At 44.5% G+C, this 27,701-nt stretch overlaps 1 protein-coding gene across 4 annotated transcripts in view; it reads right to left on the minus strand.

Moving 5' to 3' along the window:
• SFSWAP (splicing factor SWAP) overlaps nt 1-27,701 on the minus strand; it is a 474,828-nt gene that overhangs the window by 253,029 nt on the left and 194,098 nt on the right. For all 4 annotated transcript variants that reach the window (XM_069215345.1, XM_069215346.1, XM_069215348.1 and 1 more), the window contains exon 13: nt 6,039-6,226. In XM_069215345.1, coding sequence (XP_069071446.1) covers nt 6,039-6,226 — 188 coding nt within the window. The remainder of the gene's footprint in view (nt 1-6,038; nt 6,227-27,701) is intronic.

Raw genomic sequence — 27,701 nt, forward strand, 5'->3', positions numbered from 1 at the left:
AACATATATATATATATATACATGCCAGGAACAGATGTACACTGGGTAAGTGACATTTTCCATTCAATGGCATGTGTAGCTGCAGATACACAAGCTATGCATAGACTACAAAGCAGTTAGTCCTCCCAAAAAACAATGGCTAGCCTGTAGGAGTTGAAGTTGTTTGGAATAATGTTTTTAAGACACCTTGGCCTACAGTGGCTTGTTGCTGTGAGAAAACATCAACACAGTAGTGTTTTGTAAATGTACGAGGGGTTGACCATGTAGCTGCTTTATATATATCAACCATTGGTATGTTTCCTAAAAAAGCCATTGTTGCACCCTTCTTTCTTGTAGAATGTGCTTTAGGAGTGATCAAAAGTTTGTCTTTTTGCTTTGATATAACATGTTTGCATACATCTAACAATCCATCTTGCTATACCTTGTTTTGATATATGATTGCCTGTATGTGGTTGTTGGAAAGCAACAAAAAGTTGTTTTCTTTTCCTAAAATCTTTAGTTCTGTCTATGTAGTACATAAGAGCTATTTTGAGATCTAGGGTATGAAGAGCTCCTTCTGCCACAGAATCTGGCTGTGGAAAGAAGACTGGCAATTCCACTGGTTGATTGATGTGAAAAGGAGATACTACTTTTGGTAGAAATTTTAGATTTTTTCTTAGTACAATCTTATATTTGTGCACTTGGAAAAAAGGTTCTTCAAGAGTGAATGCTTGTATTTCACTAACTTCTTAAAGAAGTAATAACCACAAGGAAGGCAACCTTTCATGTTATAAATTTAATTTGGCAAGAGTGCATGGGTTCAAAAGGTGGTCCCATGAGTCTGGTAAGTACAATATTTAAATTCCACGATGGAACAGGTGGTGTTCTGGGTGGAATGATGTGTTTTAATCCTTCCACGAAGGCTTTGATAACAGGAACTCTGAATAGAGAAGTATGTTGAATAGTTTGTAAGTATGCAGATATTGCAGTAAGGTGTATTTTTATGAAGGAAAAAGCCAAATTTGATTTCTGTAAATGAAGTAAATAGCCTATAATATCTTGCATAGATCCTGTAAGTGGATCTATGGTCTTAGATTGACAATAGAAGACAAATCTTTTCCACTTGTTTGCGTAGCACTGTCTAGTAGTAGGTTTTCATGCTTGTTTAATTACTTCCATACATTCAGATGGAAGATTTAAATAACCAAATTCTATGACTTCAGGAGCCAAATCACTAGATTGAGAGCATTGGGGTTTGGATACCTGATTTGACCTTTGTTTTGTGTTAAAAATTATGGTCTGTTTGGGAGTTTGGAGTGAGGTACTACAGATAGGTCTAATAGTGTTGTGTACCAAGGCTGACGTGCCCATGCTGGTGCTAGGAGTATCATGTTGAGTGACGTTTGATGCAATTTGTTGACTAGAAATGGAAGGAGTGGGGAGAGGGGGAAAAGCGTAAGCAAATATCCCTGACCAACTGATCCACAGAGCATTGTCCTTGGATAGGGGATGTCGGTGTCTGGATGCAAAGTTTTGGCATTTTGTGTTTTCGCTTGTTGCGAATAGATCTATGTCTGGTGTTCCCCACCTTTGAAAGTACTTTTGAAGTACTTGGGAGTGAATCTCCCATTCGTGTGTCTGTTGGTAATTTCTGCTGAGAAGATCTGCCCACTGTCTGTCTATGCCTGGATTGTATTGTGCTAGTAGAGGAATTTGATTGTGAATTGCCCATTTCCAAATTGTTTGGGCTAGAAGGGACAGCTGAGATGAATGTATCCCTCCCTGTTAGTTGAGATAATACATGGCTGTCATGTTGTCTGTTTTTATGAGAACATTCTTCTGTTTGAGAAGAGGTTGAATTGCATTTAGGGCAATGAACACAGCTAATAATTCCAAGTGGTTTATGTGTAGCTGTATCTGTTTGACATCCTATTGCCCTTGAATGGTCTGATTGTTTAGGTGAGCTCCCCAACCAATCATTGATGCATCTGTTGTAATTATGGTCTGAGGCACAGGGTCTTGAAATGACTGCCCCTTCATTAATTTGTATTTTGTATTTGTAAAGCACGATTCCGGCCTAAGCATTGCAGCGCTAACTAAAGAGGAGAAGGCGCAAAGAACGCAGGAGAAGGAGATCCAGCCAAGGAGTAAACGTGGATGTAACCAAGTTTTAACTAGCTGCCTGAAAGTTAGGAGGTTGTGTTCCTTCCTAATTGTCAGGGGGAGAGAATTCCAGCACTTAGCTGCAGCTACCGTAAAGGCTCTGTCTCCTCATTTTACATTGTTGGTGCGAGGAATCTGGATTCTATAGGCTCCTGAAGATGGAAGGGGCCGCTTGGGTCTGTACCAACAGAGTTTAGAAACTAAATAATTAGAGCCAAATCCATGAACCGCTTTATGCGTTAAGCATAGCGTTTTGAAGAAGATATGCTGGGCCGCTGGCAGCCAGTGAAGTTGATTTAAAGTGTCGCTGGCAGAGGCAGAGCAGGGGAGGTTCAGGATAGCTCCAGCAGCCATATTCTGCATCATTTGTAGCTTGTTCTGAGACGGTTTGTCTATATTGAGCAACAAAGCTTTGCCATAGTCCACTTTAGACATTACCAGTGCTAAGGTGACCGTAATTTTCCATTCCCTATGAAGATAGGGGAAGACTTTCTTTAACATTTTTAAGGTCCAAAAGCATGTTTTCACCGTGTGACTATTAAAACACAAAAGAGAGTGGTGGGAGTCATACCGCCCCACACATACTCTCAAAGCAAAAATACACATCCATACACCACTGTAAGTGTGGGGTGGTCAGAGATAAGGGTGAAACTGGATTAGTGCACCTCAGCTAATAATGCCGATTAGGTGTAGGTTAGTTCTAAAGGGAGGTGTGTGTAGAGAGTGTATATGGAGATGGCTGTGTCTTACAAGAGGGAGTTCCTTTTAAGGACTAGGTGGTCTCACACACATAATAGTGTCATGCTTCATCATTTGACCACCTAGCCCCACCCGGTTAAGATAGTACTACCTGGGCGGACTCAACCTCGTTGTTAAAGGAACGACAGAGGGAGTGCTGAAATAAATCTTACTGGATAATTATCAGGGATCCCGATGAGGTAAGATTAAAATTACCATACATGTCACCTATCCCGATTGGCAGCCATGTTTAGGGGCTCCTAGACCCTGACGAATGCCCCTGACCTTCCAGCACATAGCGAGGATAGAAACATGTTGGTCCCTGTTTTTTAGACTCTATGAGACATTAGCACTCAACTGAGTCCCAATCCCTTTTTAGCCTTACCTGCATGCACCTTTATTAAAGTACCCAACCAATCGGGATAGGTGACATCAATGCCTGATGCATCAATTTAGATTCCTTATCTGGAGGGAGGTGCATCTGCTGTGTTTGTGAATTAGCTTGTTTACGAGTGTTTGATACCACCAAGGAGTCTGGTGGAATATGACCTCTAATAAAAGCAGGATCAGAAGGAGCTGCCTTATATATATTTTTTTTTTACTGATTCCAGGTATGATTATTTAGGCACAGATGGGGTCCTTAAAAATGTTGCTCACATGACAGTTCATGCCTTTTAACAAGGGCAGGTATTGACATGCCCTGGTGGTAGAGGAAAGGTTTCAAACAGAAAATCAACTTCTGTAGGGTCCTTGTGTAAGGGGACCTGATGAGATGCAGCCACCCTAGCTACCAGCTCATTAAAAGATGTGGTGTCATCTGGTGGAGATGGCTTAGCTGCACAGACGTCTGGGTCCGGATCACCTGATGGATCAATATTGTGTGTGTCTCAGGGATCTAATGGTGGCTGTTGTGTGTCATCATCATCATCCCCTTCTTGATCTACATGGGTCTGTGGAGCGCCCTGTGGAGTTCCCCCAATCAAATCCTCTACCTCTGCTTGTGAGTGGTTTGGTGGAGGAGAGGGTGGTGAAGGTAGAGGAATAGGACTGGTGGCAATGTCCTTTTTTTCCTCGTTGGAGGTGGTGTTAAATCAATGTCCTCCTCGAATGAAGACTGACGCTTGGATTGAGTTGGTGCCAGCTTCACTAATTTGGCACTGATCCGACCAGTATTAGGCTGAATATGTATTGTCTTTTGTTTTGGATCGAGTTTCACAGCCATAGTCTGTAAAATGAGCTCCGGTGCTGAAGCAGTCACTTTCAATGCTGAAGCTGAAACTTTCCATACCGAAGAAGCCTTGTGTTTTGGTGCTGAAATGGTTGGTGCCCATGTAGTTGGGACAGACGATGTTGATTGTTGGCTCAGTGCTGAAACCGTTCGAGTCTGAAGAGTGGTGGGAGCTTTTGGCTTAGCCTTCGGTGCCCAAGACCGGGAGTGGGACTTCCTTAGCGATTGTTCGGTGCCTACCATGGCCTTTTGGCAGTGGTGGCCAAGCAGCCTTATGTTTGGTGGGTGCCGAATGGTTTTTGGTGGGTAGGGTAAGGGTCTTTGTACTCGCTGCGTTCTGCGCCAACGGAGTCTCCTGCGTGTGCACACTGATCTCAGCCTCAGAGTTCAATTCAGAGTCTGGAATGGAAAAGGACTCTCTCTCCGGTGCTGAAGCCTCATGCAGCTCTCCCTGTGGTTCAATGCCTTGGAGACAGAAGATAGCCAGTGTATCTTCCAACTCCTTGCAATGCTTTGCTTTTCTATGCGCCCGACGATAGTGCAATCTTGTTTTTGCTCAAACGATTGACAGGCCTCACAGCTATCCTTATTGTGGTCAGGAGAAACATAGGATGCAAACCAAGTGGAGGTCTGCGTGCGGGTACTTGCCGTGGCATTTAGGACAAAACTGAAATGGTGCCTGTTTCCATCAGCAACGCATTCTTTACCTGTACTGATACTGTGAAAATAAAGAGAAGCCCTACCAGGAAGGCCCGAAGGCTGGGTGCAAACGCAAACTGATAGTGATTTTCTTCCTGTTCTTGAAGTATGTGATTGGAAAGTGAACCAAAACAAAACTGACGAGTATGGAGATGTATAATGATCTGAAAAGAGCCTGAAACAGTCTTGAACCGGAGCACCGAAAAACACGTTCGAACCGGATGGCAGAAAGAAAACAATCTAAAAATGGAGTGGACGCTGTGCACAGTATCACCAAGAGGAGGGGTCACTTTACCTTGTGACTCCAACAGCTTCTTTGAAGAAAAACAACTTGCACACATGCAGACCCAACACTAGATGGTAGAAGTATGCAGAGCATGTGTATCTACAGCCACACATGCCATCAAATCCACTTTTCACAGAACATTTGGGAGAAATATGAAATGTCTTCAAAAGTATTTCAGAAAGCCTAAACTTGTTTTACTTAACCTCAGCATTTATTACAAAAGTAGACATACTGGCACGAACATCCATCCAACGTTTGGAGAAATTCAGTGGTGTGATTCCACAACTGTAGTATTTTTGCCATGAAATTTTGAAGAATCATTCTATTCCAAATTGGAGATATATTACCTTTGGGAGGAGATGGTATTTTCTCTCAAGAACATAAGTATTTCAAGAAACTATTTAGCTATCCCACAAAGGAGATTGCATGGGTAGACAGAAAGGTCTCTGAAAAATTAGAAGAATGAAATGCCTGCATCAGTATAAATAAACATGCCTTTTCACCAGATGCCTGCGACATAATGTCATGTTAAAAAAAAAAAAAAAAAATGACTAAAAAGTGATTGGTCAAGGGAAAAGATCAAAACGGCTATGCGGGATGCTGGTGCAAAAAAGAACACAAAGTAGTGCCTTACATTTTCTCTGGTCAATGACGGAGAGTCTGAAGCACAGCTTAGTGGTGGGAGCTAGAAGGCAATGGCCTGGACCATACAAGGCAAGGAATATACATAGGCATGTAGAAAATAATCCTATGTTTTCTGATGAAACGAGGGCCTGTATAGTTGGTCTGTTCAATGATATCAAATTAGTGGTGAATCTGAAGGATGTGAAAGATGAGAAAATGGCACCACTGACAAAACAAACCAAAAAATATATATATATTTTCAATAATCACTAACTTCAAGATGATTGCATCATCCTCCTTAAAAGCATACTGGATCATTACCTCGGGACTGTAAGAACCTTCTTCAACTCGTTCACATTCCAGTTCAAGTGGATTTTTCAGGGTCTGCAGAAACAGTGCAGCTTTCCTTTTTCTTTCCGCTTGTAGCTGTTTCTCCCTTGATTCTTTTGCAGCTTGGGCCAGCTTCTCTCGGGCTGCAGCTGCTAATCTGTCTTCCAACCTCTGCTTTGCTAAAAAAGGGAGACAGGATTGACACCTCAGCCTACTAACCACTGTGAATAATGCAGGCTTCACCCTGTTACTTAATGGCATGTCAGTGCATTCTTGGACATATGCAAACAAGTAATAGGTGGCAGAGTTAACACACATCCAAACCTCAGACAATTCATGAAGCCACACTCAGAATACATTCATTCATTTTGAATTTGTCCAAGTTCATCACTATTTCAGGCACAAGCAAACTGGAATTACAGACTTGCCGTTTCTTAGACAGGAATAGAAACAAGTGCAATGAAAAATCTAAATCCGTAAAAGAGGAGAAACTGCCACATGAGGGACATTTTTGGAGCATAGAGTTACATTTATCTTTTTCTATCATGCAAACCAAAAACACTTCTTCACAAAGGTGCAGCATTGAGAACCGAACATGCTATACAGTACTGACAAGCTGCCGGCATCACGCAGCATTGACAGAAAGTCGACTGCAAGGGCTGCCACCATCCTCAGACTCAGGATTCACATCCTGCAGACTGGAATGAACCACTCGATATAGTTAAACACAACTTTGTTCAGTGCAGCATACGAAAGATGCCAGACGCACTTTCTACACTGAACGGCTATTCCACTGAATTCAAAAGTCGTTTGCAGCTGGTCAGTCCAACAGATGCATTTATATGAGAAGCAGAACATTGACTGGAACATTTCAGAATGCAATTTTGCCATTTCATGTCTTTTCTCATTTATACAATCTTTTGATAGTCTGGAGCATTTTAATTCCCTACCAATTTCTGCTTTAAATGTAAACAAGGCATAACCGCTCAACACAAAGCCCTTGTGATGAATAATCCTTCTAGGGTCTATACAAAATACAACTATTGGTTTCAGCTCTGTCCCAAAAAGTAACCTAACTGTTATCTGCATTACATGTTATCTCATGTAAGAGCAACTCACATCAGCAAATTATACACATTCAACAGTGACAACCATCAGCTTCTACAAGTGACAGCATGGGGCATGAAGGAGACGATTTGGTGTTCCATATTCTTGGGAAATCTCGGTTTGTTGGTAGAGTTCTGGGGTAAGTACAACTTCACCTCCTTCAGTCTCAACGCAGTCATCCATTTGGAGTCCAAAACTACTAGTAGAAAGAAGTCACTAGGATTATACTTAAACTCTACCATTATTTCTCATGTGGGCTGGTGTAGCACTTCAAGATAGCATCTCTTCAGCAGAGTCACAGAACCAGAATCATTCTGGTGTAACCAAACAAAGGGCAAAAGCAATGTGCTATCTCAGGGTAGATGCCCAGTGCCTTTGAGGAACCAGTTTAATTTTAGTCAGACCTAGCTCACTGGGATAGAGTACCTAGAGGATGTGTGGAGGGTGGCGGAGCGGTATTGACATTTGAGGACTATGAGCGGGAGCATGAGATGGGACAGTCGGAACGCTATAGGCTGTTACAATTGGGACACGCACTACACAGACACACCGTAGAAGGAGAGCAGCTACCAGAGTTATCGCCCCTGGAAGACAGATTACTGACTGAGCCCTTGACGAGCAAGGCTATCTCCCTTATATAAAAGAACATTATGAACAACTCCCCAGAACCTCTGAAAACTTTACCGGCTGCCTGGGAAAATGATCTTGAAACATTTGAGGATGAGGATTGGGTGGAGGCGGTAGAGAGCCCCAGGGAGATAGCTATATGGGCCCACTCCCGTCTCATACCGTTGACGGTTCTACACAGAGCATATTACTCCAGAACATTACTGCATAGGATGGGTGGCACTGACTCCGACCGATGTGCCAGGGGATGTGATGCGGTGGGCTCCTTCTTCCACACCCTCTGGGGATACCCAGTGATTCAGGAGTACTGGGAAAGCGTGGCTCAGATAACGGGTACTGTAACTGGGCTGCGCATAACCTTAGAGGCGAAATGGTTGCTACTGGGCATTACGGGTGATGAAGGGTGGCCCAGACACTTTAAGATTTGGCTACAATTAGCGGCTGGCATGGCTAAGCGAAATATTGCACAGGGATGTGGGGGGGGGGGGGGGTCAAGGACCCTCTGCGAATTGCAGACTGGGAGAGGGACTCGGACTGGTGCCAAAGAGCAGAGCAAGTGATATACAAAAGCAGGGGATGTGTGAAGAAATATGAAAAAATATGGTCAAAATGGGTGGCATATAGAGAGAGAGTGGAACAGCCAGGAAGGAGCGGTTATCTTCTAGGCTCTCGGGAGGGAACGGGATGCAGAAGGGACTGCAAGGCATAAGAGATGATTTAGGTTCTGTGATCGTGTAATGTTGGTTGATGGCCGGACACTATTGTGTACCTTGTCTCCGCTACTATGTAACTGATATAGGTTCCATTTGTATGCTGAGCTTTGTTCACAATAAAAAGTTTAAAAAAACATTTAGTCTGAACTACACTTGCTTGTTGAAGTAGAAAAGTGCTGCAAAAATGAAGGCCAGACCAGCAGTCTTGCAGCGAAGCAGTTAAAGTAGTGCAATGTGCATCATACGTTTCTCTAAAAGTGTTGCATCTTGAAAGTTACACATGCACATTGCAGAGTGGAAAGTAGGAGTACACTGGTACAACTGGGAAGGGCTGCATCCCAGGCCTGTCCTGGAGGGCTCGGGTCCACAACAAACCTTGACACTTCACCTACCCATGAAGCGATCTCTAAGAAAGCAAGAGGAGGAATGCCCAACCAAGGTCCTTCCATAAAATTGTATACTCTTGAATCCAACCCACATCACCTGAAGGTATAAGGAGGTAAGACACAATCTCAAACTCCTAAACTCCTCCAATCGGGTCTTTAAAGATGGATGAGTTACCAAAACCTAAGTTGAATAGTGCTTTCACAATCTCTAGAAAACACACTGATCACAGACCCTGCCTTCTGTAACCAAACCTGTACTGAAGGCCTAAAGCCAGAACCATTACCTTTTTTTTTTATGAAAGGGATCAAGAATGCACACATCAACTACCAATACACTGTCCTACTCTCTCTTAAGTAAGGCAAACCACAAGAGAAAAGACAGTATAGCCAAAGTAGCTTGTACACTAAGACACAGACCGAGAAGAGCTGCCTGTCAAAAAAGGCTCAAGGTTGCTAGCTCCCTGAAACACAAAACTGCTATTTCCAAAGCCACTGCACTGAAGCAGAATGTTCTTTAATAGGTTTCCAATTTCTTTCTTCAGAGAAAAAAGCCTGTTCTTCCTCTCCATTCTGGTCCTCTCTGAGAAGCAAATTAAAACAATGCAAATTATATATATATTTTTTTTTAAAAGAGTGCAAACTTTCAGGAAAGAATTTCTCTGTCCCTGAATAGCACTTTTTAGGAAAGCCATTTGTAACCAGCATAAAACCAGAGGATGCCTCTCCTTTTCATTCATAGGTTGCGAAAGTGAGTAGCTTTGTCTAGTGCAGGATTTGATGCAAGCCGTTTCATCAGTGAATGACAGTAGGCCTTGTTTCTCCCTACGGTCTTGGTAGCACCATGATAGAAGGCACGCAAACTGTTTAAAAAAAAAAGTGATTCATGCAGACTGCTCTATTCTGGTTAGTTTCTTCAAGCAGAAGACATAATTCCCAGTGCACTCCAGGGAGCAGTTCAGTTATACAGAATGAGCAGCTTCAAGATTTACAAGGCATTTAATAAAATAAAACCACTCTTGATAAGCAACAATGTCATATTTGATAAAGCTCCAATTCTACTTTGCCTAGAGGGGCACAGGATTCTCATTCCCCTCTCCTCTCCTTTTATAGTTTCACACAACCACATAAGAGCAAAGCATTCATCCTCATGAGAAAATGCAGGATCCTTTCCCCTCATGGGAAGAGATCAAAGTGGCTTTGGATCTGGCCGGGATGCTCTAAATGGGACTACAGAACAATGAACCGCTTTGAATACCATAGCAGGCGCACAATCTTACAATTCGTACTAGGATAACCCTAAAAATCACTACTCCACAAGCAAGTTGAAGGTGATGCTTGCCAAACTAATTACACACTTATTAAGTAAATCTATAGTGAGCTAACGAGCTGCGCTCCAAAGATACTAATTCCTTTGAAACTTTGATGATGCTTTGAAGGGCTATACGAGAGGCTGAAGCAGGTTATATTTTACACAGGTTCAACTGCAAGGTTAGTCCCCTAGGAGCAGGGCCGTGGCTAATTTGAATTTGGCTGGTCTATCTACAGTGGCACAAAAGCTGACAAATGATGGACTGGAACGTGTCTCTAGGAATCACCGGTGGCTGCCATTAATTCAAGGATAATTTCCATTACTTTGCTGTTTGTGGAATGGGCACCCAGAGCCCGAAAAGAAGGGAGAATTTTCATATGGAAATGGGGGAACTCGCCTGGGATAAAGGGCCTTTCTTCTAGAAAAGTCAGGACACCAGATTGGGGATTAGGGAGTTTTCTAATTCAGTGTCATAATTAGGCCCCTTGGCACCACAAGTGAAGGCTGCGCCACATGGGATTAGATTGCTCCCATGCAGTGTAAGGAAAATGTCACTTACTCAGTGTACATCTGTTCGTGGCATTAGTCGCTGCAGATTCACATGCTGTGCACATCCAGCCATCTGGTGTTGGGCTCGAAGTGATTCAAGTTGTTTTTCTTCGAAGAAGTCTTTTCGAGTCACAAGACCGAGGGACTCCTCCCATTTCGACTCCATTGCGCATGGGCGTCGACTCCATCTTAGATTGTTTTCCCCGCAGAGGGTGAGGTAGGAGTTGTGTATGCTAGTAATAGTGCCCATGCAATGGAGTGAATGCGTATGTACATAATAAAGTTTCAAGTAATCTATTTACAAATGTACAAATGTTTAAGATCTACTTCTAAACGGCTACAGGCTCCCGGGGAGGCGGGTGGGCGCATGTGAATCTGCAGCAACTAATGCCACGAACAGATGTACACTGGCTAAGTGACATTTTCCGTTCGATGGCATCTGTAGCTGCAGATACACATGCTGTGCATAGACTAGTAAGCAGTTATCTCCCCAAAAGCGGTGGTTCAGCCTGTAGGAGTTGAAGTAGTTTGGAATAATGTTCTTAGTACAGCTTGACCTACTGTTGCTTGTTGTGCAGTTAGCACATCTACACAGTAGTGCTTGGTAAATGTATGAGGCGTAGACCATGTCGCTGCCTTACATATTTCGTTCATTGGAATATTTCCTAGAAAGGCCATGATAGCACCTTTCTTTCTGGTTGAGTGTGCCTTTGGTGTAATAGGCAGTTCTCTTTTAGCTTTAAGATAGCAGGTTTGAATGCACCTAAGTATCCATCTAGCAATGCCTTGTTTTGAAATTGGATTTCCTGTATGAGGTTTTTGAAAGGCAATAAATAGTTGTTTTGTCTTTCGAATTAGTTTTGTTCTGTCAATGTAGTACATCAGTGCTCTCTTGATGTCTAATGTATGTAGTGCTCTTTCAGCTACAGAATCTGGCTGTGGGAAGAACACTGGTAATTCTACCGTTTGATTCAAGTGGAACGGTGAGATTACTTTTGGTAAAAATTTGGGATTTGTTTGTAGAACAACTTTATTTTTGTGTATTTGAATAAATGGTTCTTGAATGGTAAACGCTTGAATTTCACTCACTCTTCTTAGAGATGTGATGGTAATTAAAAATGCAACTTTCCACGTTAAGTATTGCATTTCACAAGAGTGCATGGGCTCAAAAGGTGGGCCCATGAGTCGTGTTAAGACAATCTTGAGGTTCCATGAAGGAACTGGTGGCGTTCTTGGTGGTATAATTCTCTTTAGGCCTTCCATAAACGCTTTTATGACTGGTATCCTAAATAATGAAGTTGAGTGCGTAATTTGCAGGTAAGCTGAAATTGCAGCAAGATGTATTTTTATGGAAAAGAAAGCTAGTTTTGCTTTTTGCAGATGTAGTAAGTATCCTACTATATCTTTTGTAGATGCGTGTAAGGGTTGAATTTGATTATTATGGCAGTAATAGACACATCTTTTCCATTTATTTGCATAGCAGTGTCTAGTGGTAGGCTTTCTAGCCTGTTTTAGGACCTCCATACATTCTTGTGTGAGGTGTAAGTGTCCGAATTCTAGGATTTCAGGAGCCAAATTGCTAGATTCAGCGATGCTGGATTTGGATGCATGATCTGTTGTTTCTGTTGTGTTAACAGATCTGGTCTGTTTGGTAGTTTGACATGAGGTACTACTGACAGGTCTAGTAGTGTTGTGTACCAAGGTTGCCTTGCCCATGTTGGTGCTATTAGTATGAGTTTGAGTTTGTTTTGACTCAACTTGTTTACTAGATATGGAAGGAGTGGGAGAGGGGGAAAAGCGTAAGCAAATATCCCTGACCAGTTCATCCATAGCGCATTGCCCGGAGACTGATGTTGTGGGTACCTGGATGCGAAGTTTTGGCATTTTGAGTTTTCCTTTGTTGCAAATAGATCTATTTGTGGTGTTCCCCAAATTTGGAAGTAAGTGTTCAGTATTTGGGGGTGAATTTCCCATTCGTGGATCTGTTGGTGATCCCGTGAGAGATTGTCTGCTAACTGATTCTGAATTCCTGGAATAAATTGTGCTATTAGGCGAATGTGGTTGTGAATCGCCCAATGCCATATTTTCTGTGTTAGGAGACACAACTGTGTTGAGTGTGTCCCTCCTTGTTTGTTTAGGTAGTACATTGTTGTCATGTTGTCTGTTTTGACAAGAATGTATTTGTGGGTTATCATGGGTTGAAATGCTTTCAGCGCTAGAAATACCACTAACAGTTCTAGGTGATTTATGTGTAACTGTTTTTGCTGCATGTTCCATTGTCCTTGGATGCTGTGTTGATTGAGGTGTGCGCCCCACCCTGTCATGGAAGCATCTGTTGTTATCGCGTATTGTGGCACTGGGTCTTGGAAAGGTCGCCCTTGGTTTAAATTTATACTGTTCCACCATTGAAGCGAGATGTACGTTTGGCGGTCTATCAACACCAGATCTAGAAGCTGACCCTGTGCTTGTGACCATTGTGATGCTAGGCACTGTTGTAAGGGCCGCATGTGTAACCTTGCATTTGGGACAATGGCTATGCATGAGGACATCATGCCTAGTAGTTTCAGTATTATTTTGACTTGTACTTTTTGTTTTGGATACAAGGTTTGTATTACATTGTGAAATGCTTGTACTCTTTGTGGACTTGGAGTAGCAATCCCTTTTGCTGTGTTGATTGTTGCTCCCAAGTATTGCTGTGTTTGGCACGGCTGCAGGTGTGACTTTGCGTAGTTGATTGAGAAACCTAGTTTGTGTAGGGTTTCTATGACATATTTTGTGTGTTGTGAACACCGTTTTAGCGTATTGGTTTTGATTAACCAATCGTCTAGGTATGGGAACACATGTATTTGCTGCCTTCTGATATGTGCTGCTACTACTGCCAGGCATTTTGTAAAAACCCTTGGCGCAGTTGTTATTCCGAATGGCAACACTTTGAATTGGTAATGTATCCCTTGGAATACAAACCTTAAGTACTTTCTGTGTGAAGGATGTATTGGTATATGGAAATATGCATCTAGTGTTGTCATGTAGTCTTGTTGTTTGAGCAGTGGGATTACGTCTTGTAGAGTAACCATATGAAAATGGTCTGATTTGATGTAGGTATTTAATGTTCTGAGATCTAGTATCGGTCTCAGGCTCTTGTCCTTTTTGGGTATCAGGAAGTACAGTGAGTAAACTCCTGTGTTTAATTGATCTTTTGGTACTAAATCTATTGCTTCTTTCTGTAGCAATGCCTGAACTTCTAGTCCTAGAAGATCTATATGTTGTTTTGACATATTGTGTGTTTTCGGTGGGACGTTTGGAGGGAATTTGAGAAATTGTATGCAATAACCATGCTGGATAATTGCTAAGACCCATGTGTCTGTTGTTATTTCCTCCCAATGTGTGTAAAACTTGTTTAGTCTCCCCCCCCACAGGTGTTATGTGTTGGGGATTTGTGACCTTGAAGTCACTGTTTGTTTTGAGGAGTTTTGGGACTTTGGAACTTTCCTCTGTTTCTTTGAAACTGTCCTCCTCTATATTGTCCCCGAAAACCTCCCGCTGATACTGGCTTTGGTAAGTGGGCTTTGTTTGTGAGGTTGTGGCTTCTGTGGTTTGCCCTCGAAACCCCCCTCGAAATTGTGTTTTCCGAAATGTGCCTCTGCTCTGCGGGGAGTAGAGGGCGCCCATGGCTTTGGCCGTGTCAGTGTCTTTTTTAAGTTTTTCAATTGCAGTGTCCACTTCCGGCCCAAACAACTGCTGTCCGTTGAATGGCATATTCAGCACAGCTTGCTGTATCTCTGGTTTAAATCCTGATGTACGCAGCCATGCATGCCTCCTTATCGTTACTGCTGTGTTGACAGTTCTAGCAGTTGTGTCTGCAGCATCCATTGCTGATCGAATTTGATTATTGGAGATATTTTGTCCCTCTTCGACCACTTGCCGCGCTCTTTTTTGAAACTCCTTTGGCAAGTGTTCAATAAGGTGTTGCATCTCGTCCCAATGGGCCCTATCATATCTGGCTAGCAAAGCTTGCGAATTTGCAATACGCCACTGGTTTGCTGCCTGTGCCGCCACCCTTTTGCCTGCCGCGTCGAATTTTCTACTCTCTTTATCTGGAGGTGGCGCGTCTCCTGAGGTATGAGAGTTGGCTCTTTTGCGCGCTGCTCCAACTACAACAGAGTCTGGTGATAGCTGTTGTGTGATGTACACTGGGTCTGTTGGTGGCGGTTTATATTTTTTATCTACTCTTGGAGTAATGGCTCTCCCTTTGACAGGCTCTTCAAACACCTGTTTGGAGTGTTTTAGCATTCCGGGCAACATTGGCAGACTTTGATATTGACTGTGCGTAGACGACAGTGTATTAAAAAGGAAGTCATCTTCAATGGGTTCTGAGTGAAGGCTGACATTGTGAAATGCTGCTGCCCTTGATACCACTTGAATGTAGCCTGTACTATCCTCAGGTGGCGAGGGTCTTGCTGGATAGCACTGAGGACTATTGTCTGACACTGGTGCGTCGTAAAGGTCCCATGCGTCAGGGTCATCTTGACTCATCCCCGTATGTGTTGGGGATTGCATCATTGGTGGAGTGGCTACCGGTGATAGTTGTGGAGTGATGTGGGGATGGTGGTGGTGTTATTTGTTTAGCCACTTTTGCTTGTGGCTGTTTGTCCTTGTCCTTGTTTTGGAAGGCAAGTTTTCGTTTCATTCTGATTGAGGGAAGAGTGCTGATCTTCCCTGTATCTTTTTGAATAAAGAGCCGCCTTTGCGTGTGATCTGGATCTATTGTTTGCAATTCCTCTTCAAATCTGTGTGTCTTCATTTGAGAGGACAGTCCTTGTTCCTCTGAATAGGAACGAATTTTCGGTTCGGATGCCGGATGTTTCGGCACCGAAACCTTTTCTGCTGCTTTCTTCGGCTCCGACAAAATCTTTTTGCTTTTCGGCGTCATGCCCTCTCGGTGCCGACCAACTTCGGTGCCGCTGTCTCGGTGCCGAATCTTTTCGGAGCCACTCTCTCGGGCCCGAGATTGCTGCGTGCCTGTATCTCGACCGGAGTCGGATGACTTCGACACCAGCTCGCCCTTTTTCGGTGCCGATGGACGGTCACCTACTTTTCGGGTTAAGCCATGGCCTGTTGGCGGTGGCGTCCCCTGGGCTTTGGCAGTCTTTTCGTGAGTTTTTTGTTTCGACGTCTTACTCACGGTTTTCGGCGTTTCTTCGGGATCGACCTCCTCCGAGTCCGATTCCTGGATGGAGAATGTTTCTTCCTCCTCCTCGAAACACCCTTGTTGTGTCGGCGCTGACGCCATTTGCAGTCTTCTTGCTCTTCGGTCCCTGAGTGTCTTCCTCGACCGAAACGCTCGACAGGCCTCACAAGTATCCTCCCTGTGTTTCGGTGACAAACACAAGTTACAGACCAGGTGTTGATCTGTATATGGATACTTGTTATGGCATTTTGGACAGAAGCGGAATGGGGTCCGTTCCATCAGCCTCGAAGAGACACGTGGCCGGGCCGACCAGGCCCCGACGGGAATCGAAAAACCCCGAAGGGCCACCGGAGCTCTTCTCAATTCGGTGTTGATCTGTTGTAACTAACCCGATACCGAACGCAAACAATACTGACGATTTTTCCGAGATTCTAACTAACTTTCCGACCCGAAACACGGAGCGAAAAGGAACACGTCCGAACCCGATGGCGGAAAAAAAACAATCTAAGATGGAGTCGACGCCCATGCGCAATGGAGTCGAAATGGGAGGAGTCCCTCTGTCTCGTGACTCGAAAAGACTTCTTCGAAGAAAAACAACTTGTAACACTCCGAGCCCAACACCAGATGGCGGGATGTGCACAGCATGTGTATCTGCAGCTACACATGCCATCGAACATGCTGTACCAGGATTAGAATCGCTTGGCACCAGAAGAGGAGGCAGGACAGTCACATGGAGGTCAGACAGAGATCCTTTGCAGTACCCAAGAATAGACCCTTACCAACAGAAGAGGAGGCAAGACCTATACATAGGGTTACAGTGGGTTTCTATGCCGTTCCAGATTTCGATCCCTAAGCAAAAGAAGAGGAGGCAAGACTTACGCATTGAGTTACAGTGGGATCTTATGACTCCAGTATAAATTCCTTGGCAACAGAAGGGCTACGTTAGATGAGGTTAGAGAGGGTACACCTTGGACCTACAAGAAGAGGCAGGATTGTCACATGGGTTTAAAGAGGGGACCTGTGCACTGCCCAGGATTACACAGCTGAGCATTAGCAGAGAATACAGAGCCCTTGCATGGGGGGGGGGGGTGAGAAAAGTTGTGTTGTGAAAGAAGTAGAACTCCTTAGCCGCAGGAGGAGAGAGACACCCTTCAAATGGGATTAGAAGCAGCTCCCATGTAGTTCCCAAGATAAGGCCCACTTGACAACAGAAGAGGGGGCTATGGCACGTAAGAGTGGAAGGAGGTTCATACAACACTCCTAGGATTTAAAATTCCTGATGCAGACACCTGGATGTCCTGGAGACTGAAGTTTCAGTCTCAAAAACATGTTCATTTTATGTCTTAATGGGCACATTCTTTAACTGGATTTAGACACAAGTCCATTTGTTTCTGAGTAAAAGAGAGCCTCCATTTAAAGGAATAGACATTTTAAAATGTGTAGATGGAAAAATCGTATCATGATTCATGAATTAATGAACAACTACATTGTCCTTGGACAACATCTCTGCTGGTATACCGATAAAAACATGAGTAATACCACTATCGCACTCTAGAACAGATTGTGCCTGTGAGGCATACAATCCAACACAGACAGCTAGATAAGGCTCATCATGTGGATGTCAGTGACAAATGTGACATTCATAAAGTCTCTCATGGCCACCATTCACAGGCCGACTGACAGCTGCAAGCCACTTCAAACACTGAGGAATCACATCACGAAGAAGCACGCAATTCCTCTGAGCACTCCTGGAAAGTCCTCCGTCATTCTGCCCAGCTTGCTTTTACCTCCAAAATACCACCTTTGTAGAATTCTAATCATTTCTGTAGCAGCACACCTGTCCTTTCGGCAATTATCAGTATGAGCTCGACTCCCAACAGGAAGAAAAAAAAATGAATGTGGCTTGCATCAGAATGTTTTCATTACATTTTCCCCCCACACGACTTCAGTTATGAACATATTGTAGCAAATCTGAGCAGAGCTCACACTGGACGCATATAATGAAATATGGGACATGTAGCACTACACTAAGATGTCCATGATCAGAACACAAAGATGTAATTGAGCAGTCAGGTTCATACATATGGTTAAGATGGCCCCACTCAAAGGGTGTCACAACACTACCCATATGAACGGTAGGACAGAAATTCAGGCATTTGCAACAAGTTAAATGGAAGGAATATGCAGCACGACAGAATAAAAGCAACTAATTGAATGCCTTTTGATGGAGTCATTCAGAAGCTAGGGGAGAGTGGCAGATAATTGAAAAGTGGGATGGAGAAAGTGACAAAGGAGAGCATGAGACCAACATAGTCTTTTCACCAAGTAAAGATTTTGATATTGAGCAGTTCAGGGCACCCTCAGTAAGCTTTAATAGCTTTTAAATGAACTGAGGTAGTGTTCAGAGCTTATCAATGACAGTTTAGTGAGAGATAATCACCAGAATACTCCACAAAAGCCCACCAAGAATTTGCTTTGGGCCTAAATATACACGAGTGCACTACACGAATGTCTGACAATAGAACAGACGTCTGGTTATAAACAAGATGCTGAAAGACTGTCCCAATGTCTAATGGTGACACTGTTCCAATGGATTAGACCATTTCAAACTACAACTTCCAGAGTCCAGAGATTGCACAGAGGATTGAGATCCTGTGAAATACACAAGGTTACAGGAGTAAAACAAATCACTCTAATAAAAAAGAATTTGCGCAAACAACATATTCGTAGAAAGTCTGCTGTTAAGCATCAGGAAAGGTGGCTGTCTTCCTCAGCAAAGTGAGATGACTGCATGGCATGCTTACCAGTGCTTGGATTCACTTAACCATAACTGTGCTGCTTCTGTCAGAAGCCAAGATCTTGTTTAAAAGGGCTCATGTCTTGCTTACAAAGCAGTACAAATTAAGCCAGGAGGATTCAGAAGACATTCGTGAAAGACCCCGGTCTATTGAGATGTCAAAACACTGCCAAGCACTAACATTTTAGGACAGGCTTTCAGTGTTCAGCAACAGCAGTAATGTTCGGAAAGCAAGCCCCTGAAGAGAGGCATACAAACATCTGGAGTTTCATTCAGGGATGCCTGCAAAGACTGAAAAGCAACATTTTGTTTCTTGAAGGTAAAGAAACTCAGGGATTTTGCCATGACTAAGCATGGACTTTTCCAACAATCACAACAGTGGAAGCTGCAAATAGAATGTTATTGTTAATGAACAACTCTTTGACCATGTCCTGCTTTTTCCCATGAGTGGACATGAGTCCCGAGCAACTGTTACGATGCACACTGTCTATGCCAATGAGGGCCACAACTGTAGAATCCACCTAGTCTTAGTTAGCAGCATTCCTGACCTATGCCTACTTGTTTAAGAAATGAAACCCCTTATCTTCCTCAGATGCAAAGGATTCTCCAAATATCAATTCAACTCAATTTTGAAGAACGCAGCCCAATGAAAGGGTGGCAAAGTTTATCTGCCTTTGTGGCAGAGAAATATTTTGGCAGCTTTCCTTTTGCTTCAATCTTTAGCACAATATTTTAGCTCGCCTGCCTGACAGAGATGGGAATGCTGACTGAGCCACAGGTTTCCCACTTTCATGAAGAAATAGCTTCAGGCTGCAATATTTTGGGTTTTAAGGGAGAGACAACAGAGGAAGTTAAAGTGGCCTTGCCCATATGGAAACGGACTGCTCAGTAACAGACTGCTCAAGACCTAAACTTTCTTGGAGGCGACTCATGAAAGTTGCACAGGGAAGAGCCTAGGATCAATGAACTCGATGAGTGGAACCAAATACGATGTCAGTACTACTTTTAGCAAGGAGTCTTTAATTGGACCCTCTTAGGCTTTATCATCTCCAGATGAAGTAACTGCATCCATAACAACCCTAACCTCCTAGGTGCCATCTGATGTGCGGCAAAAGGTTGTTTTGCAGGGTAGGAGGGAGGCTCTGGTACTTCAGGCTGCAACTGGATGAAAGATCCAGAAAGGATTCAGATATGATCACATTTCTTGATCCACATTCATACCAGTATCAGTTGGTGTATGGTCTACTCTTCAGCTGCTGAGACTCCTTTGTCTCAACTGACCGCAACAAGTAGACACAAAGACCATTCAATGAAAAGGCAGGTCATGAAACATAAAAACCTCAAAACAAATACAAAATAATCGCTCATGAGTTCCCATGCACTTAGAGGTCTATTAACAATTGTATCTTGAAGTGCTTATTAAACTGTTCACTGGTACCTTAATGGAAAATTATGCATTCTACTATAGTACTAGTCAAATCTGTAATGCCCCAAATCGTGACTGTATCAGCATAATGAGACAAACGACGAGCAGCATTCTAAAATCAGAAAATCATTAGCATTGCTTCAAATGATCCACAACAATAATACTTCTGATACCATTGACTTAGTGTAGCCACCACCTGTGCAGCAAAAAATGGAAATTTTTGCTAGTGACCTCTGATTTTCTTTGGGGCACGTATGCAGGGGTGTGGATTGCATAAAGTATCTACTTGTGCAAGGGAAGCAATGCTTCAGAAACCCACATCTCACTTTTAGTGCCATGCAGAGACGTGGCAAATGATGGCAACATTCTCATTATTGCAGAGGTCTGATAAGAGCTTTTCATATTATGTTCGAGTCTGGAGTGTACAATGACTTCGATTTCCCACATTTCTGCAAATCTATGCAAGGAGCAGGAGTAGGTGAGAAGCAGTAGTTCCAGGATTGAACTGCCATGCAAGCCTGCACACACCCACTACTTGTATGGTAAAGGGGGTTCATATTGGGCCTTAGAGCCGGCGTCAAATGGAGCAGGGTTGGGGGTCGCTTCCTTGACCTGTCCCTAGCCCTATATAAAAGACTGATTACGAAGGGCTGGAAGTCTCCTGCACACCCATCTCTGACAGAATGGAGAAGCGATGTCACAAGATGGTCCAGGGCTGAGCTGCAGGTCCTTAAGGCCGAAGAGGCCAGGGGAGTTCGCCAGACCCCCATCGCCTCGGAGTGGGAAAACCTAGTGACAAACTGGGACGACCTAACCAAGAGACAAATAGCACCGGAGGGGGTGGGATGAGCTAGCTGAAATGGCCAACAGATATGATCGTAGGGGAAGGTCCCTGTAACCATGACGGGAGGAATACTAGGCGCCCTGCCAGGCCGGATGCGGAGAGAGAGAGAGTACGGGGGGACAGGACACAATAACTACAAAGATAGAGGAGGGAGGGGAGCGGAACACAGGCCACCCCTACATAACAAGAAACGCCCTGACAATCCCCCCTTTTAGAAATTAAGCAGCTCCACCCACATATGCCAATAAGTTTATTTACAGTTTGAAGTTGAGTTAAGTCTGTTATAAGGTCACAAAATACAAAAGGTAACAAGGGGCACTGAAAGAACTGACACCATAAAAACGGTCTGATTAAGAGCTGGAAACAATGATGTATAAATATTATAATATTACTGAAATGAACAGGTAACTGTGAAACACATTGCAAGCAAGGCAAAACAGAGATGCGGCTCAGTTAGTAGAAATGTACAATAAAGACAAAATGTTACTGTAAATAGACCTACATATGTAAAACAGCAAACAGTTAATAAAAATATATTTGAAAAAAAAAAAGTAAAGGGGGTTCATCAGCGCCTGTCCAATCTCTTACAACACTCAAAAAGGTTGGAAGTTTAATACTGAAAAGGGCAATAATTGAATTTTTTTCGAGGGTCAGGAAAAAGGGGGAATGTGGACACTCAGCAGCTCTTCACATGAACAAATAAAACAAAGTGTATTTGTAAAGTGCATGCTTTCTCTAGGGGCTCGTGGCGCTAAAACAAACGGTTGGTTGCCCAACTCATTTGCACTTATTTTATCGACATTGGAAGTAAGAAAGACTGAGTTGACCTGCCGGGATTCAAACCTGTGACCATGTTTATTTTCTCAAATGAAACTCACAAACGTTTGCTAGAAGTACTGGTTTCAGGCATATCCGGGTAAACCTTTGCTAATTTCTGAAAGTTATAAACCTTCACCAATGCAAAGACATGTATCTTTAAGTGCACTTTATGTCTTCAATTAATAATTCAGCTTTTATCTTATTTTTGTTACCCATCATGCTAATACACTGATTCTCCCTCATTTTAAGATGTCATCTGCACAGGTTGTGACAGCAAAAGCTCTTGAAAACGAAAAGAATCTTAAAATGGGCTTAAAGCCCACCCATTACTTACCGCTGGTTGGCTCCGGCGTCATTCTGGTTTCCCTGCTTCTTATGGGTCAGGGCCTTCTCACGTCGGCTGCCTCCTGGGCTTCTCGTCAACATCCCTGCTATGTAGCATGGACCAGCTACAGCTTCCCGTCTGCGACCAGTGTCCTTCCACTGGCCACAGGTTGCTTCAGGTACATCCAGTCTTATAGAGTGCATGTCTCTGTAGTCTGTGCAACATCTTCACAAAACATTGACAATGCCAATATGTCTTCCATAGGCGAACCCTACTGGCATGCATGAATCATTTTACTATAACATGCTGCAGATAAATTGTACGTTCTGCAACAGTTCAGCAAAACACCTTTTCAAGTTGCAATTTTTCAAGGGTACATTAAATTTTTCTAAATTTCATAAACATTTGCATTATTTTGACCTGGAACCACTGTCAGTAATGCACGTAAAGCCCACAGCTCACTGCATAGCCTTACAGTGCTAGCTCCAACAGTAAAGGCTTTGCATCAATGAATCATACACAAATGTTAACCATTTACAAATATAATTAGAACAATCTACGTTCAGTAACAGTGTATCTGATAAAAAAAATCCAGCTGCAGATTAGAATATTCCCCAGGCGTCAGACTGGATCTGGAAAATTTGAACAGTACCTATGAGTTGATGGCATCGATTGGATCTGCATCGCTGCGCCAGAAGTGATGTACGTAGGGCCAATATAGGCGCCATTCCGAGAGTGGAAGCATCAGTTGCTTTTCGCAACATTTCTGCACCAGAAGCAAAGAGGAAAGAAGGATGAGAACGTAGCAGTGTGTAGACAGTTAGGACCTCAAAGGGGGTCCCCTAGATGGAGAAATCCATTTGCAGAACAAGGAGGGTAGAGGTTGGTAAGGAGTCTGCCTGCTCGATAAAGTCTGCACCAGATAACATGTAACCGAAGGTCAGAAAGTTGTTCATCTGACAGACTCGTTGCCACAGATTACTTACCTTAGAATAGATACACGGGCAATACCACAAACAGATTTAGGCTAAGAAGTCCTGGAGGATCGAGCGGGCAAAGTGTCCGCCACAATGGACCCGACTGTCCAGGCATTAGTGCTTGGTGAACATGTGCAGAGACCCCCAGGTCACAGCCTGACAGATGTCCAGGGCAGAGATGTCACAAGCTAATGTAGTGGTTGCAGCCTTGGCTCTGTTGGAATGAGCTTGCAAGCCCTGGCGGAGTGGGATGCCTCTGGCCCAGTGTATAACAGATTATAATGCAAAGTACGATCCATCTTGTCATGGTCCTTTACTGCATGACCTTTCCTTTCATTGCTCAGGTGAGCTCAATGAAGAGTTGATCGTCCATGCGGTGTTCCTCAGCATGATCAATGTAGAACATTAGCGCCCTTTTTGGGTCCAGGCGATGGAGTCTCGTCTCCCCTTTGGAAGGGTAAGGCAGAGCAGAGAAGGTAGCCAATGTAATGGTCTGGCCGATGTGGAAGTGTGTCACTATCTTTTGTAGTTTGCCTGGAAAGAATGTGGTGTATGGATGGTGCATAGATAGTGCCTGCAGTTCGCTAACCCTCCTGGCCAATGTAATGGCCACTAGAAAGACAGTTTTGATGGTCAGAAGACGTAAAGGACAATGGAGCATAAGCTCGTTAGGCAAGCACATCAAGAATGTCAACACTATATAAGTCCCATTGGGGCACGATGATGGGTTTTCGAGGGAACATATGTTGTAGTCATATGGCAGAAGGACACCTTTTTACTGTGCCTAAAGCAAAGCCTTGCCAGGCTAGTGAGGGAACAAACAACAAAACCTCAGATAAAGGTGTATAAAGGGGAATCAACATTTTTGGAAGCACACCAAATCACAACTTTCTCCCAACGGCAGATGTATATACGGTCTTGGTTGAAGGACAGGTGTCTGCCAGAATGACTTCACAGACTTCTGCAGGGAGATCAAGAGCTGTCAACTGCCACCGCTCAATCTCCATTCAAGAAGGCAGACTGTGCGCATGTTTGGGTTCTGGAGCCTGCCCTGTTGCAGTGGCAGCAGATGCTCCCAAAGAGGCTTCCTGATCGGAGGACTGATGCTCAGGCGTTCGGAATACCATACTCTATACCCAATGTGGAGCCACAATAATGACTTGGGCCCAGTTGTTCTTGATCGTCTTGAGAATGCTGGGCAGGAGTGGTATCGGCAGAAAGCTTACAGGAGGCCTGAGTTCCACTCAAGATGAAAAGAACAAAGGCTTTCAATGCCAGGAGAATGACTCAATTCCAGCAGGTTGCTGTGAAGCTGAGACTCCGCCACAGACCAGACTACTCTGATCTCCACCTCTCCCACATAGCCACCACAACCCAGGAGCAATGCATTTGTCACTACAGAAAATGTTAGGTCTAGAAGGGAGAGGTGTTTCCTGCTGACCCAACTGTCGGCCACTACTGCAGATCTTTTGCAGTTCCCTCCGATGTGTGGACAAAGTCAGAGATTCCTCTGATGATGCACCCACTGGGACTTATAGTCCCACTGAAGAGCCCACATATGCCAGCGGGCATGTGTTACCAGCAAGATGCAGGAGGCCATGAGGTCCGGCAGCCTCAGAGTGAATCTCACCAAATTAGGATAGAGGCTGAAACATCGGAATCCTAGCCTGAATATATCCTGGAATTGCCACACCGGAAGATAGACTGGAAACTGGAGTGTGTGTAGATTAGTTCTGATTAAATAGTGTGTCTTGGAGAGAGAGATTCAGGTGTGACTTTGGCACGTTGATGGTAAACCCCAGCTGTAGGAAGTTGGCTCTGTATGTGCTATTTCAAAGTAAGGAATAGCATGCACAGAGTCCAAGGGTTCCCCTTAGAGGTAAGATAGTGGCAAAAAGAGATAATACTAATGCTCTATTTTGTGGTAGTGTGGTCGAGCAGTAGGCTTATCAAAGGAGTAGTGTTAAGCATTTGTTGTACATACACATAGACAATAAATGAGGTACACACACTCAGAGACAAATCCAGCCAATAGGTTTTGTTATAGAAAAATATCTTTTCTTAGTTTATTTTAAGAACCACAGGTTCAAATTTTACATGTAATAGCTCATTTGAAAGGTATTGCAGGTAAGTACTCTAGGAACTTTGAATCATTACTTTAGCATGTATACTTTTTACATAAAACACAATAAGCGGTTTTAAAAGTGGACACAGTGCAATTTTCACAGTCCCTGGGGGAGGTAAGTTATTGTTAGTTTCAACAGGTAAGTAAGGTACTTACAGGTTTCAGTTTTTGGTCCAAGGTAGCCCACCGTTGGGGGTTCAAAGCAACCCCAAAGTTATCACACCAGCAGCTCAGGGCCGGTCAGGTGCAAAGGTCAAAGAGGTGCCCAAAACACATAGGCTATAATGGAGAGAAGGGGGTGCCCCGGTTCCAGTCTGCCAGCAGGTAAGTAACCGCGTCTTCGGAGGGCAGACCAGGGGGGTTTTGTAGGGCACCGGGGGGGACACAAGTCCACACAGAAAGTACACCCTCAGCAGCGCGGGGGCGGCCGGGTGCAGTGTGCAAACAAGCATCGGGTTTCCTTTAGTTTTCAATGGGAGACCAAGGGGTCTCTTCAGCGATGCAGGCAAGGGCTCCTCGGGGTAGCCACCACCTGGGCAAGGGAGAGGGCCTCCTGGGGGTCACTCCTGCACAGAAGTTCCGTTTCTTTAGGGGCTGGGGGCTGCGGTGCAGGGTCTTTCCCAGCCGTCGGGAAATGGAGTTCAGACAGTCGCGGTCAGGGGGAGCCTGGGGATTGCCTCTGCAGGCGTCGCTGTGGGGGCTCAGGGGGGACAACTTTGGTTACTCACAGTCGTAGAGTCGCTGGAGGGTCCTCCCTGAGTCGGTTGTTCTCCACCAGTCGAGTCGGGGTCGCCGGGTGCAGTGTTGCAAGTCTCACGCTTCTTGCGGGGAGTTGCAGGGGTCTTTAAATCTGCTCCTTGTAACAAAGTTGCAGTTCTTTTGGAGCAGTGCCGCTGTCCTCGGGAGTTTCTTGTCTTTTTCGAAGCAGGGCAGTCCTCAGAGGATTCAGAGGTCGCTGGTCCCTTGGAAAGCGTCGCTGGAGCAGGTTTCTTTGGAAGGCAGGAGACAGGCCGGTAAGTCTGGGGCCAAGGCAGTTGGTGTCTTCTGTTCTTCCTCTGCAGGGGTTTGTCAGCTCGGCAGTCCTTCTTCTTGTAGTTGCAGGAATCTATTTTTCTAGGTTCAGGGAAGCCCTTAAATACTAAATTTAAGGGCGTGTTTAGGTCTGGGGGGTTAGTAGCCAATGGCTACTAGCCCTGAGGGTGAGTACACCCTCTTTGTGCCTCCTCCCAAGGGGAGGGGGTCACATCCCTAATCCTATTGGGGGAATCCTCCATCTGCAAGATGGAGGATTTCTAAAAGTTAGAGTCACTTCAGCTCAGGACACCTTAGGGGCTGTCCTGACTGGCCAGTGACTCCTCCTTGTTGCTTTCTTTGTTTCCTCCAGCCTTGCCGCCAAAAGTGGGGGCCGTGGCCGGAGGGGGCGGGCAACTCCACTAAGCTGGAGTGCCCTGCTGTGCTGTGACAAAGGGGTGAGCCTTTGAGGCTCACCGCCAGGTGTTACAGCTCCTGCCTGGGGGAGGTGTTAGCATCTCCACCCAGTGCAGGCTTTGTTACTGGCCTCAGAGTGACAAAGGCACTCTCCCCATGGGGCCAGCAACATGTCTCTAGTGTGGCAGGCTGCTGGAACCAGTCAGCCTACACAGATAGTCGGTTAGGTTTCAGGGGCACCTCTAAGGTGCCCTCTGTGGTGTATTTTACAATAAAATGTACACTGGCATCAGTGTGCATTTATTGTGCTGAGAAGTTTGATACCAAACTTCCCAGTTTTCAGTGTAGCCATTATGGTGCTGTGGAGTTCGTGTAAAACAGACTCCCAGACCATATACTCTTATGGCTACCCTGCACTTACAATGTCTAAGGTTTTGCTTAGACACTGTAGGGGTACAGTGCTCATGCACTGGTACCCTCACCTATGGTATAGTGCACCCTGCCTTAGGGCTGTAAGGCCTGCTAGAGGGGTGTCTTAACTATACTGCATAGGCAGTGAGAGGCTGGCATGGCACCCTGAGGGGAGTGCCATGTCGACTTACTCATTTTGTTCTCACTAGCACACACAAGCTGGTAAGCAGTGTGTCTGTGCTGAGTGAGGGGTCTCCAGGGTGGCATAATACATGCTGCAGCCCTTAGAGACCTTCCCTGGCATCATGGCCCTTGGTACCACAGGTACCAGTTACAAGGGACTTATCTGGATGCCAGGGTGTGCCAATTGTGGAATCAAAAGTACAGGTTAGGGAAAGAACACTGGTGCTGGGGCCTGGTTAGCAGGCCTCAGCACACTTTCAATTCAAAACATAGCAACAGAAAAGGCAAAAAGTCAGGGGGTAACCATGCCAAGGAGGCATTTCCTTACACCAGCTAATGCAGAAGGTCAATTGTAGATTGGGGATGGGAGGTGACTGCCTGGGGTAAACCCCGTCTTCAACAGCCAGTCATCGAGATAGGGGAAGACTGGAAGCCCTGAC

Source organism: Pleurodeles waltl, chromosome 11 (assembly GCF_031143425.1).
Source record: "Pleurodeles waltl isolate 20211129_DDA chromosome 11, aPleWal1.hap1.20221129, whole genome shotgun sequence".
Lineage (NCBI taxonomy): Eukaryota > Metazoa > Chordata > Amphibia > Caudata > Salamandridae > Pleurodeles > Pleurodeles waltl.